Raw genomic sequence first — 12,833 nt, forward strand, 5'->3', positions numbered from 1 at the left:
AAGGAAAGACTGTTTAGCATTACTGTATGTATTCCTTTTTATAAATAATTACTTTTAAGCTTCATAGTCCATACTTTTTCGATTCTCATACTAAAACACACCACCAAAATTTTTCTTGCAGGGGTAGGAGATGGGGAAGATATTGGATTTTTTTTCTGTAAATGTTTCTATTCTTCTCTTCAAGCTTTCTTATCCCTGATACTAATATCACTCTCCCTAGGTATTAGAGCTTACTTTCTCTAAAGAGATGAAATCTATACCACAGTGAATTTTTGGTCAAGAGAGTGGTTAAACTGATCTGTCTTCCTTTAAAACATTGCTCAAATGTCAGCCCATCACCAGTTTTTGCAAAGTATTTTGGGAGCTCAGGTTTGATGGTTGTTAATCTGGAGATTTTTTTATTTAGAAGAAAATACATTTCTACAGTAGCTAAAATCAGAATCGAGTCAAGACTATAAAGTTAATCTAGTCATATGATAATTGCTAATAGGAAGAATTCATGGGGTGGGTCATCTAATTCTAATTAATTTTAGGCAGGACTTTAAATTAGAAATTTCTTATTTAAAACTGATTTCAATATAAAAACAAAAGTAGATTCTGGAGAGAATTCATTATTTAGTTATCCATTTCTGGGAAATAATACTTCTGATATTCATGTTCACATGTAATTTCAAAAATAAAATATCATTTCACTATTATAAGAAAATAACCATTAATTCCTAAAAAGGAAAAAAAATAGTTATTTTTACATTCTGTCCTGTTCTGATTTTTATGAGTCTAAGAGTGCTACAGAAAGGTGAGCCTGACCCAGCCATAACCAATAAATCTTAGATTTACTGCTGTTTAATCCCTGTAGGGACAACTCATTCCTTCTTCAATACAATAATGCTCAATAAAAACCCAAACTAGGCACAGAAAGGGATAGGTCAAAATAAGAAACATAAACATAAGTGCAATTAGAGTTTTATGTCATAAAATTTCCTTTTATAATCCTCCTGAATGTTTTTTCTTAGTAAGAAAGAGGTACATTTTTTTATTAAGGGCTGTTTATTTACACTGATTTTTTTTTTTCCTTTTGCTGAAAACTAAAGCCTAATTTGATAGTACCGACAAGAAAGCCAAGATATGAAGCATTAAAAACAATAGTGGCTCAGTATTGACCTCGTGGGTGGTGGTGGGGAGCACAGAAAATATAGCATGGTGGAAAGGGAAAGACATGCTCTTTCATGAATGATACTGGCATCATTGACTCTCAGTCTGGAAGAAGACAGTTAGCATTCCCTACCTCAAATCAAACAGAAAATGAATTCCAGGTGAACCAAAGCTCTAAATGTACCAAATGAAATGATAAATATATTATAAGTAAAATTTGGAGATGCCTTGTGTAACCTTAGGGAGGCAAAGATCTTTTCAAGGAAGACAGGAAACATGAAGGAAAAGATGAACAGATTTTATACATTAAAAATGAAAAATTTAGGGCCAGCCCGGTGCCACAGCAGTTAAGTTTATGCACTCCACTTCAGCAGCCTAGCATTCACCACTTTGGATCCCAGGTGGAGAGCTACCACCACTCATCAAGCCATGCTGTGGCAGCATCCCACATATAAAGTAGAGGAAGATGGGCATGGATGTTAGCTCAGGGTTAATCTTCCTTAAAAATAAATAAATAAATAAAACAGACTCAGGGGAGGATCTCTCCGCCTATAAGGATGCTGGAGAAGCTCTAAGCTTGGGGAAATAATTAAATAACTACCTCTGTAATTATAGTGGTACCCCTCCCCTCCAACACACAGAGAGAGGTGGCAGTGTTTGTCCCTAGTCAAATTTTCTCCCAAGAGGAAAATCTCTTGGAGGAAACTCCTTTGCTAGGGGATAGAATCAGAGAGAAGAGGTAATACTGAGGCAATTCTGGACTTCAATAACAGACAGACAAGGAGGAAAGAAAAAAGAGAAGGTAGGTTTACTTAGGTCTGAATATGACACCATGATTCACCCCAAAGTAAATCTGTGTCCTTTGGCAGTCTTAAGCCTGCTTCTTGCTCATCCACCCTAAAGCGAAGCTTTTCTGTTGGCACTTTGCCCATTCCAGAAAGCCCACAGACTGCAGAGGAAATCTATGCCAACTACTTAGATTAATCAACGTACTTCTTCATCACATGTATGAACAGGCACCCAAGGGCTACCAGACATTTGAGGACAACCAACAGAGAAGGATCAAGGTGCATAAAGAGAACACCTGGATGGGAGATAAAAGAGATAATATGGGACAGAAGAAAACAAAGTAGTCCACATGATTAGAACTTCTTTCTCTATTCCTGGATGTGTCTCTGAAGAGAAACTGCCTCCATGGTTTCTCTAGCTGGCTTACTGTTTTAGATTCCATTGGGGTAGCTCTCAGAGAGGGTGATGACATTGCATACAACACCAATCAATCTCACAATTATAGTGTTGAGCAAAAGGAGCCAGATACAGAAGAGTACAAACCATAGGAGTCCAGTGATGTTAAGATCAAAATCAAACACAAAACTATTCTGCGCTGTTGGGAGTCAGGATAGTGACTATCCTCAAATGGGGGGAAGTGACAGCAAGGGGTTGGAATGTGGCTTAAGAGGTATGGTCAGTCTGTGAAAATTAATTGAGCTGTACACTTTAACATTGATAAAAGCTATATACAATGAATCAAGAAGCCATAACAGTTAAGAACCTTTTATACATTAGACAATATATCATTAGAATGTATAAACAAAAATATTGCAAAAACAAGGAAAATTTTACAAATTGTAAATAATAATGGTAGGATTTAACCACTTCTTTCAGAAATTGATAGCTCTAACAGGAGAAAATGTAGGAATATTGAAGATTTGAGCAATTAAATTAACAAGCTTAATTATGTGTATATGTGTATACCCAATAAACATAGAAAAATATTATTTATATAAATATTCAGGGAACATTGTATTATACTACAATAAAATATCTCAATAAATTCCCCTAGGCAGAAATCACATAGACTATATATTTTTTTACTACGGTGCAGTAAAAGTAGAAATTAAAACATGTGGATAATGATTGTCTATCTATAAGAATTCAGGAAAATAAATTGAAAAACTGCTAGAATCGACAAGATAATTTAGCAGGATGGCCAAATATAAGATCATATAAGATCAATATACAAAAATTTAAAATTTTCTATATGTCAGAAACCATTAAAAATTATTCACAGTATTATAAATACTATACAATACCTAGGAATAAATCCCAATCAGAATCCTATCAGGAATTACTTTAGTGAACTTGACAAACGCATTGTAAAATTTACTTAGAGGAAACATATGCCAGAAAAGACAATTTTGAAAACTGTCTTACCTGCCAGACATCCAAAGTTACTACAGAGGTGTACTGTACATTATGATAGACTCTAGCAATATGTGCATATTTAAGTTGAAGTTAATTAAAATTAAATAAAATTAAAAATTCAGTTTCTCAGATGCACTAGTCACATTTTACGTGCTCAATAGCCACATGTGGAGATATATATATCTGTGTGTGTATATGCATATAAATACCTACAAACACTTTCTCTCAGCCTATCACATATATATATATACATATATATATATAAAGTCAGGAGAAGAAACTGCTGACCAGGTCCTGGCTACACAGCCTCTCAGTTGTGAGCATGTCTCGGATGTCTAAGGAACAGCAAAATGACTGGTGTGGCCAGAGTGGCATGAGGAGTGAGCAAGGGAGAAGGGGGTAGAAGACGAGGTCAGAGAGGTGATGGGAAGGGACAGATCGCCAAGGACAGTGCTTCTCAAACTTTAATGTGCATGGGAATCACCTGGGGGATTTGTTAAAAGTAGGTTTTGATTCAACAGGACTGGGAGGACACATGATCCTGTATTTCAAAGAGCTCCAATGTCAGTGTTTTCAGAAAATGGACCACATTTGAGCACAAGAGTATAGGGTCTTGTAGGCCCTTGCTGGAACTTTAGCTTTTACTCTAAGGAAGATGGGAAAACTGCTGGAGGATTCTGAGCAAGACGTTGTGTGATTTGACATTTCAACGAATCAGTCTGACTTTTAAGAATATCATGTACTCAAGAGAGATGAGCATATTTGTTTACCACTCATAGCAGTGTTATTCGTAATAGTCCCAAACTGGAACTAACCCAAATATCCACCAACACTAGAATGGATAAACAAATTATGGTATATTCATATAGAGTAATACAAAAAACCATGGAAAAAGAATGCTACAAGCAACAAAATACATAAATCTCACAGACATAATATTGAATGAAAAAAAAGACACAAAAGAGTACATGCTCATGATCCTTTATACATGAAGCATTAAAATGGGCAAAACTAACTTACAAGGATAGAAGTCTGGATAGTGGTTGCCTTTAGCAGTGGGAGAGGCAGGAGCAAGACTCCTGGGGACTGGAAACATTCTATATACTGATCTGGGTTGTAGTTATACAGGGAAAACATACATAGAAATTCAGAGAGCTATACATGGAAGATTTGTGCACCTCACTATGTCCATGATATACTTCAACATAAGAAGAAAAGAAAAAGTTGTAGGGAGCAAGGGTGAAAACAGGGGGAGCAGTTAGGAGATTGTAGCACTAATCCAGGCAGAAGATGGCAGTTTGGAGCAGAGTAATAGCAGTGGAAGTGGTAAGAAGTGGTTGGATTCTGAATATGTCTGGAATTTAGAGCTGAAAATGATTTTCTGATGGACTGTATAAAGGGGTAAGAGAAAAAGAAAAGAGTAAGAGGTGATCTCAGGTTTGTAGCCTGAGCACAGCATGGTGGTGCCATTTACAGAGTTGGGGAAATCTGCAGGATGAGCAGATTTGATGGATGAGAATGGGATCAGATGGGATGAGAATGAGAAATGGTGATTTGGACATGTTAGTTTGAGATGTTTATGGACATCCAGGTGAATATGTTAAGTAGGCAGTTTGATATATCAGTCTATAGTTATGACTGTAGTCTGGGCTAGAAATATAAATTTGAAGTCATCAGTTATACAGGTGGTATTTGAAATTATGAGACTGGACAAGATCCTCTAGGATGGGTATGGATGGAGAAGAGAAGACAACTGTGATCTGAGCTAGGGCCACTCCAGGAATATGTAGGAGTCAGGGAGAAGAGGAGGCAAAGGAGACTGAGATGGTGTGGTCAGGCAAGTAGGAGGAGAACAAAGAAGTGTGGTTTCCCAGAAAGCAACTAAGGATTGTATTTCAAGAAGGGAGTGATCAGTGATCAACTAAGTTGAGAGTTGTTGAGAAGTTGAGTGAGATGAAGACCTTGATATTGATTAGACATTGATTAGTAAATATCTGAAACTGTGCCCGTCACATAGTAAGCACTCAAATATCATAGGCTATATGAAGAATATCATGGAGAATATACATTAAAACCTACAGTAAATTCATTGTTCTTGGCAAGAGATCATATCTTTGCAGTGAAGCAAATAAAAGTTCTTCAGAAAGTAGCTCACTCTTCCACTCTTTCCCCCGACTTTTGAGGTTTGGGATTAAAATAAGCAGGTATAGAGAATCTTCTCCACATTTGGACAGCCCTAGGCAACTAGCCTAGCTTTCAGTCACTCCTGGCCCTAAAGATCAGAGAAATGAAGTGTTTTCTTGGCCTGTTCTATAGTTTATAAAGACTGCCCAAACTTGCGATGAACTGTTTCTTTCTGGGGAAATAGGACCGCCACTTATTCAACCTCCCTGTGCTTCAATTTCCTCATCTACAAAATGGGAATGATAATAGTGCCAATCCCATAGTATGTAATGAGGATTAAGCTGTTAATATATACAAAGAGCTTAGGATGGTACTTGGCACATGGTAAGTGCTAAATAAGCATAAGATGTTTGTTATTTTATCGTAGTGATATGAATGTGCTCCATCTAAAGACCACCAGGAGCACACCTATCATCAAAAAAGTAGGGTTTATTAACGTAGTGCAGCGAAGAAGACACACACCATGGGGAACCGTGGGGCATCTCAGTAATGGTATTAGAAACGACTTACAAGGTATGGACTTGTGCTAGGTGATTTAGGGGAAGATTTAAAGACCATCTGGACTCGGTGCTGTCAGGAAGTGGGAGTAATTCCATGATTGGATCTTTTAAGTCTTCTTATCTAGAAGGTAGAAGGAACCAAGCAGGTGTAAGTGGTATATAGTAAAGATGCTGCAGCACTCATAATTAGTCAGCATGTGGGGAGACTTGGTCACTTCTGTAGTTTGAACAATGTTCACGTCTTTGTCTGTTTTCTGACATGATTACAGAGTGGTCTTGTCTCATGGTGGTGATCTGTGAAATTGCTTATGTTCCACAGGAGAACACTGTGGCCCAGCTGATAGTGCCAGGTCCTAGCTTTCAGGGGTGCGTTGTTATTTCTCAGTCTGTATAAAATGCCATGTACTTTAAGGGGGTGATTAAAAGACTCTGGGGAGACTTTCACAGTTTCCTCTGACAACATCTGAGTAATGAATCATCAAGGAGGACCTGGGGAGGTGGGCAGAGAGGGTAAACTGATCTAGGAAAAGTCTGATTGCTTAGTCCTAGGTATGCCCATCATCTCTTCTTTGCAGATGATCCACTCTCTGGAAGCTGTCAGAAAGGGATAGAAATTTAGTGGATTTCCAGAGAGGAAATAGGAAGTGACAAGAGTTTGCTTCTGGTTCTTGGAGGGTAGAGATCTTGGCATGGACTCCAGGATAAAATGTCATTCTCCTTGGTGACCTAAAGCCATTACGAAGCTGAAGTGGAGAAACTTCACAGTAGGTGAAATTGACCTTCCCTGAAGGACAAGGCCCATGGGAGCTCCCAGCCAGAATGTACATTAGGAAAACTGAACTGCCAAAGAGAACTACCAAGGAGGTGTGAGGAGCACTCCTGGGGGCTGAAATGTAAAACACCCAGGAATGTTGGTGTAGTGTGGCCAGAAGCACTAGGAAGGTATCTTTTGGGTCAGATATTCACTGAGGAACTCAGTGGAATCAGAGGGAACCAATGCAGGCTCTCTAGAAGGTTCCAAAACCCTGGTGCCAGCCCTTGTCTGCCTCAGGGCTAGGAAGATGAGTTTTTTTTGTTTGGAATTCTAGCAATTGCCCACTCTGTACCTAGTTAAGTCCTTGTTTATATTTTGTTTGCCTTGGTCCCTATTTTGTAAAATTTTTTGTAATTTTGTTTTACAAAATTATTTACAAAATTGACAAAAAAATTTTTAAATTGTAAAAATATTTTGTAAAATTATCCAGCAAAACCATGAGACTGCTGAGGGGAGATCTGGATGTGTTGACAGAATTGATCAAGGCAGCCTGATGCTGGACCAATTTCAGAATCCGAAAGATGCAGGAGAGGCCAAACAGCAGCTTTAAGCAGAGAGGGTCAAAGAGGCAAGCTGTGGGGCCTGGAGACTCTCCCTCCTAGGCTCTGTCGCCACAGCGTCCAAGGGCAGAATGCAAATACTCTTACATCATTCTCATCTTTCCTCTACAATGTTTATTCTTTGTGGCATTCCATAACTCACCAAATTAAGTTGGGGTTTGTGGCTTTGGAGTCAGAGAGATCCAGACTTTCAACTCAGTCTCCTGTGGGTATTAGCTGTCTGATCTCAAACACGGAACTCTACACTGCAGTTTCCTCAACGTATAAAATGCAGCCAGTAACACCTACCTTGCAAAGCTATTGTGAGATTTAGAGATGATAATTGTAAAAAGGCAAGCCCAGGATGTAGAAAACAAAGGATGGTGATGGACAGTCAAACCTACATCTATGCTGCCTTCCACATTTCACATCATGTGGGAACATTTGGGGGAAAAATTTTTTAAATGTCTTTGGAATTAAAAAAATGACTAAATCTCAAAAAAAAAAAAGCTCTGTTGACTAACAATGTTCAACTGTCAGAAAATTGTAACAAAGAAGACTTTGTTCTTTTGCACTGCTAGGGTCTCCTCATCCTAAATATCAAAGTAGCAGGACTTTCTAAGGACAAAAATTGAAGGATATGCAGCCCACCCCAATAGCCAGAAAAATACTTTGCTGAATTGATATTAGCCACAAAAGGTCTTAAAATTTGGCTCCAATGCTTAAATGTTTGTGTGTGCTTAAATCATCAAGTTTATCTAAAATCATTGATTTGAGGCAACTTTGAATGATGCAACGTAGTTTTGTTTTGTGCTAGATCAAAATAAGATTACTTATCTTTGAAACGATCGCAGCTTATGACATTTGGTCACTCAAGGTGGAATAGAAAACAGCCAAGATGTTCAGGAACATTGCCTGGGAGAAAACGGCTAAGATAACATAAATCGTAACTGACTGCATTACCAATTTTATCTAGATTGTTGCAATGTTTTTTATGAGGGTAGCACACTTTAGCACACTTTTTCATGTTGGAAAATTCTACCAAAGTAGTTCGTCACATGTAATGAGCTGTGCTGTTGGGTCCAAAGATAATGCCACACTGGCCATTCCTTAGGGTCTTTGGTCAGAAGGAGTGATAAACTGGTACTGATTCAGCTCCGTCTTTTTTGCATCACCTTGTGATCAGTGGCAGACATTTCTAAGACTGTCCTCCAGAGTCAAAGGCAGGGTCTGTGGCCCTGAAGCAAGGGTAAGGTTGGCCCTTAACTGTGTTAAATCACAAAACAAAGCAAGCAGGCCCACAGGTGTCCTGGAATGTTTACTTGTTTTCGTGCTTTTCCAGCTCAGTTGTCCTCAAGCTTTTATTAAGTCAAGACACACTGAAGCTGGTGACTTATTAGGTTCAGTATAGAATTGGGGAAGGAAAGTTGGTTGGAAAAGCCTTATAGGTAATTTGGATGCACCTGCCCCTCTCCCACTGCTACCATGATGTAGGGGGGTGGGGGCATGTTCCCCTCAACTGGACAATCCCAGACCAATCTCCTCAGCTGCAAGGATGCACATGCACAGATATGAGAAATTGGCCTGGCCTGGGCAGCACTGAACTCACCTCCTAAAACTCTGACATTTGTACTATGGGATCCAGAGGGGAAAAGGCAGCAAATCTCTTGAACAGCCATGCTGGGGAACTAGGGTTTAATCAAACGAGATGTAGGCTGACCACTTTGGAACAAATCTCTTGATTGTTCTATGCCTGTGGTTTTTCTCAGTTTATATTCTAGACATCATAATAACAGTTATATAATCTGCTTTCCTTAGGACTACTCCAGGAAGGGGCTCTTAGGATAAATTAAGTGATACTTGTCAAATTGTTATAGATGCTGACAATAAAGACACTATCATAATTCTGATTAATCTCTTAGGGTTTATATACTCATATAAATTAACTGCCACTGACAATAAGTCCCAAGGATGTATTTCTTATTTCCACAACTTATCCTAAGTTTTATCTTAAAACTCCTACTCACATTTCCTATTCACTGTATCATTACTGTGAGATTATTACATATATATTCATAAGCCAAGCTGTTTAAGATTAACTCACATTCTCATATTAGTTAATGCCCTGGCTTTTGTATATATTTTATGAATAAACATTTTAAGCAGAAAGAGAAAAGTATTATGTAAAAGTGAAAATTCTGTAGTCAGACTCCCTGGTTTGAATCTTGGCTCTACTACATACTAGCTGTGTGACTTTAGGCAAGCTATTTAACTTTTCTGGGCTTCAGTTTCCTCATCTATGAAATGGGAATAATAGGATCTCCTTATTAGGTTATCATAAAATAAGAGACTACATAAAATGCTCAGAATAGTGGCTGGCATTTAAAAAGCACTTAGTAAAAATTAGCTATTATTATTAGTGATGTTTCTTTATTAAAATAAATTATGAATTTAAAAAACTATCTGCAACATTATATTAAAGAGACCTCACTCTGCCATTTTCATTTTCCCTCTTGGTGGGGTTAGGGGAGTACAATATCCTTTATTTTTCTCCTACCATCTATCCAATAACAAGAAATAGCTGGTTTGAACAATGAACATCTCATAATAATATGAAATAAATTAAAAAAAGACTTCTGTGTATTTTTTATACCTCCTGTTGATTTTTAGTATAGTTACTGTGAAGGGTGTGAGTTTAAAAAAAAATAGCTCTAACACTTAAGTAATGTTGCTGTAAAATTTCAACAAGGCAAGTATAAATAATTCTAACCACTTTTTCATAACCCTACTCCACAAGGCAGTTTCTTCTATAATTTAATATGGTCCCTCAAAATTAATCTGACTTTTTACTTAGAAACAGATGATATGTGCTAAAAATATTAATTTCAAGCCATATTTGTTTTGAGGAAAGTTTGAACATGAGGACTTTAAAGCTTAAGTCATATGGGTGATTTTCCTTTCTTGAAAAATTTTTCTGTAAAGTGCAAACAAATAAACAAAAAGTAGAATGAGAGTTGCAGCTGTAGACCTCATCCCTTAACATTAGCATCTGCTAATCTATCCACAGGCTTTTGGTAAAAGTGTTTTTTGGCATGTATTATAATAAAAATCAATTCCACCATAAGAGCTGAGTTTAATATTTTCAATTTTTGTACCAAGGTGGGCACAGAGGAACACATCTCTGTCCTCTGGGTCAGGTTGCAGGAACTTTTCAGAATGACTTAGGTTCTGCCATGGCTCTAGAGGGGACACTTGCAAATGTCTCTCAGTGTGTCATGCCCAGTGGAATTGGGAGTGCCTATGAGAGGCAGCGTGGCTGACTGGCTCCATTACCAGGGTTGATTATTTAAAGTGCTAAACACCCTGCAAGTCAGCGGGGAAAGAAAAGCACATGGCTGGCCACAGAATTGAAGCTATAGAGACGAGGAAAGATAAAAAATGACAGAATGAAAAATGAATAATGAAATTAGAGATGTAAGAAAAGAATGAAGTTGTGACTATGAGCAAATAAGAGAGGAAAGTAGATAAATGGGAAAGAAGGGAACATTTATTGAGCATCTTATCTGCCATAAAAGCTAGTACGTGGGTATCCTCCCCATCTTAGTGATGAAGCTGAGGCTCAGAGAGCCTACGTCATTTATCCAAGGTCATACAACTGGTAAGTGATGAAGCCAGGGTTGGCCCCAGGTATGTCTCACTCCAATGCCGTGAACTTCCCATTGCACAAAGAAGAGTAAATCCACAGTCCTTAGTTGTCAGATCCTGGCCTTAAATACAGAAGGCAGCATTCTGGGGCCCAGTTTTCCTTTCTAGATTTCCCATGTGCCACCCCAACCTGCCTGGAAGCTGTGTCATTCTCTCTCTTGCTACTCTTCAGTCTCACACATTTCAGAGTAAGAATGTCCCTCCATCAAATGCACTGCCAACATTGTCCCTTGCCAAATAGGCAAGGAATTCAACTGCAAGAATTTTCTTTTCTTCTTTTTCTCCCCAAATCCCCCCAGTACATAGTTGTACATTTTAGTTGTGGGTTCTTCTAGTTATGGCACGTGGGACGCCGCCTCAACGTGGCCTGACGAGCAGTGCCATGTCTGCGCCCAGGATCCGAACCAGTGAAACCGTGGGCTGCTGCAGCGCAGTGCGCAAACTTAAACACTCAGCCACAGGGCCAGCCCCTGCAAGAATATTTTTATAATCATTTACAGGAAAATTTTTTTTTTTTTAAAGATTTTATTTTTTCCTTTTTCTCCCCAAAGCCCCCCAGTACGTAGTTGTATATTTCTCGTTGTGGGTTCTTCTAGTTGTGGTATGTGGGACGCTGCCTCAGCGTGGTCTGACGAGCAGTGCCATGTCCGCGCCCAGGATTCGAACCAATGAAACACTGGGACGCCTGCAGCGGAGCGCGCGAACTTAACCACTCGGCCACGGGGCCAGCCCCAGGAAAATTTTTAATATAACTGAAATATTTCCTTTTTTCACAAAAAAATCTTTAATCTATAATTCATTTATAAACTCCCAGAAGACATAAAAATAGACTCAAAGAAATGGAAAAATATTCCCTGTTCTTGGCTAGGATGACTCAACAGTTCTTCCTAAACAAATGTATAAATACATGCAATCACAGTTAAAAAAGTCAACAAACTATTTCATAGATTTGGACAAGTTGATACTAAAGTTTCTATGAAAAAGCAAATGTAACAAATATTGAAAAGATAAACTACAAGGTGTACTAGCTTAACTAGGTGCTAAAACATACTATAAAGCAGCCACAACGACAATAGTGTGGTACTGGCACATGAATAGACAAATTGGCCAGTGGAACAGCGTATCTAGAGACAGACACAAGTCATATAGAAGCTTAGTAAAGGCGACATCTTAAATCACTGGGGATAAAGATGGACTTTTTAATAAATGTTGTAGGTACTACTAAGCAGTCATTTGGGAACAGATAAAATTGCATCTATATCTCACACCATATGTGAGAGCAAACTCCAAACGGATTAGGGATCCAAATATAAATAAATGAAGCTATTCAAGTACCACAGGGAAACAAGGGTGACTAACTCTTTAACCTTGGGAAAGGCTTTCTAAATAGAGATTCAAAATGCAGAGGCAATAAAATAATGGATTGTTGAGGCCGGGCCCATGGCCAAGTGGTTAGAGTTCCGCACACTCCGCTTCAGCGGCCCAGATTTGCAGCTGAGGATCCTGGGTGCGGACCTACTTCACTCATCAGCCATGCTGTGGAGGTATTCCACATACAAAAAATGGAAGAAGATTGGCACAGATGCTAGCTCAGGGCAAATCTTCCTCACCAAAAAAAAAAAAAAAAATTAAAAAATAATAAGGATTGTTAATTTGAGTTAATAAAATTAAAAACATTTTTTTCATGGCAAAAACCCCTCCCTAAACAAAGTCAAAGACAAATGATAATCTCAG

General features: G+C 38.3%; 1 protein-coding gene across 9 annotated transcripts in view; it reads right to left on the reverse strand.

Annotated features, from left to right (window-relative positions):
* The window catches only part of PLGRKT (plasminogen receptor with a C-terminal lysine), a 40,219-nt gene that overhangs the window by 17,016 nt on the left and 10,370 nt on the right, over window positions 1-12,833 (reverse strand). For 3 of the 9 annotated variants that reach the window (XM_070590000.1, XM_070589998.1, XM_070590002.1), the window contains one exon: window positions 6,052-6,162. The exons of 4 other annotated variants lie outside the window; for them this stretch is intronic. In XM_070590000.1, coding sequence (XP_070446101.1) covers window positions 6,052-6,099 — 48 coding nt within the window. In that variant the 5' untranslated portion in view covers window positions 6,100-6,162. Of the gene's footprint in view, window positions 1-6,051; window positions 8,310-12,833 lie in introns of all 9 variants that reach the window. 2 more of the 9 variants (XM_070590001.1, XM_070589999.1) reach the window with 1 other exon arrangement.

The sequence above is a fragment of the Equus przewalskii genome, chromosome 22, assembly GCF_037783145.1.
Source record: "Equus przewalskii isolate Varuska chromosome 22, EquPr2, whole genome shotgun sequence".
Lineage (NCBI taxonomy): Eukaryota > Metazoa > Chordata > Mammalia > Perissodactyla > Equidae > Equus > Equus przewalskii.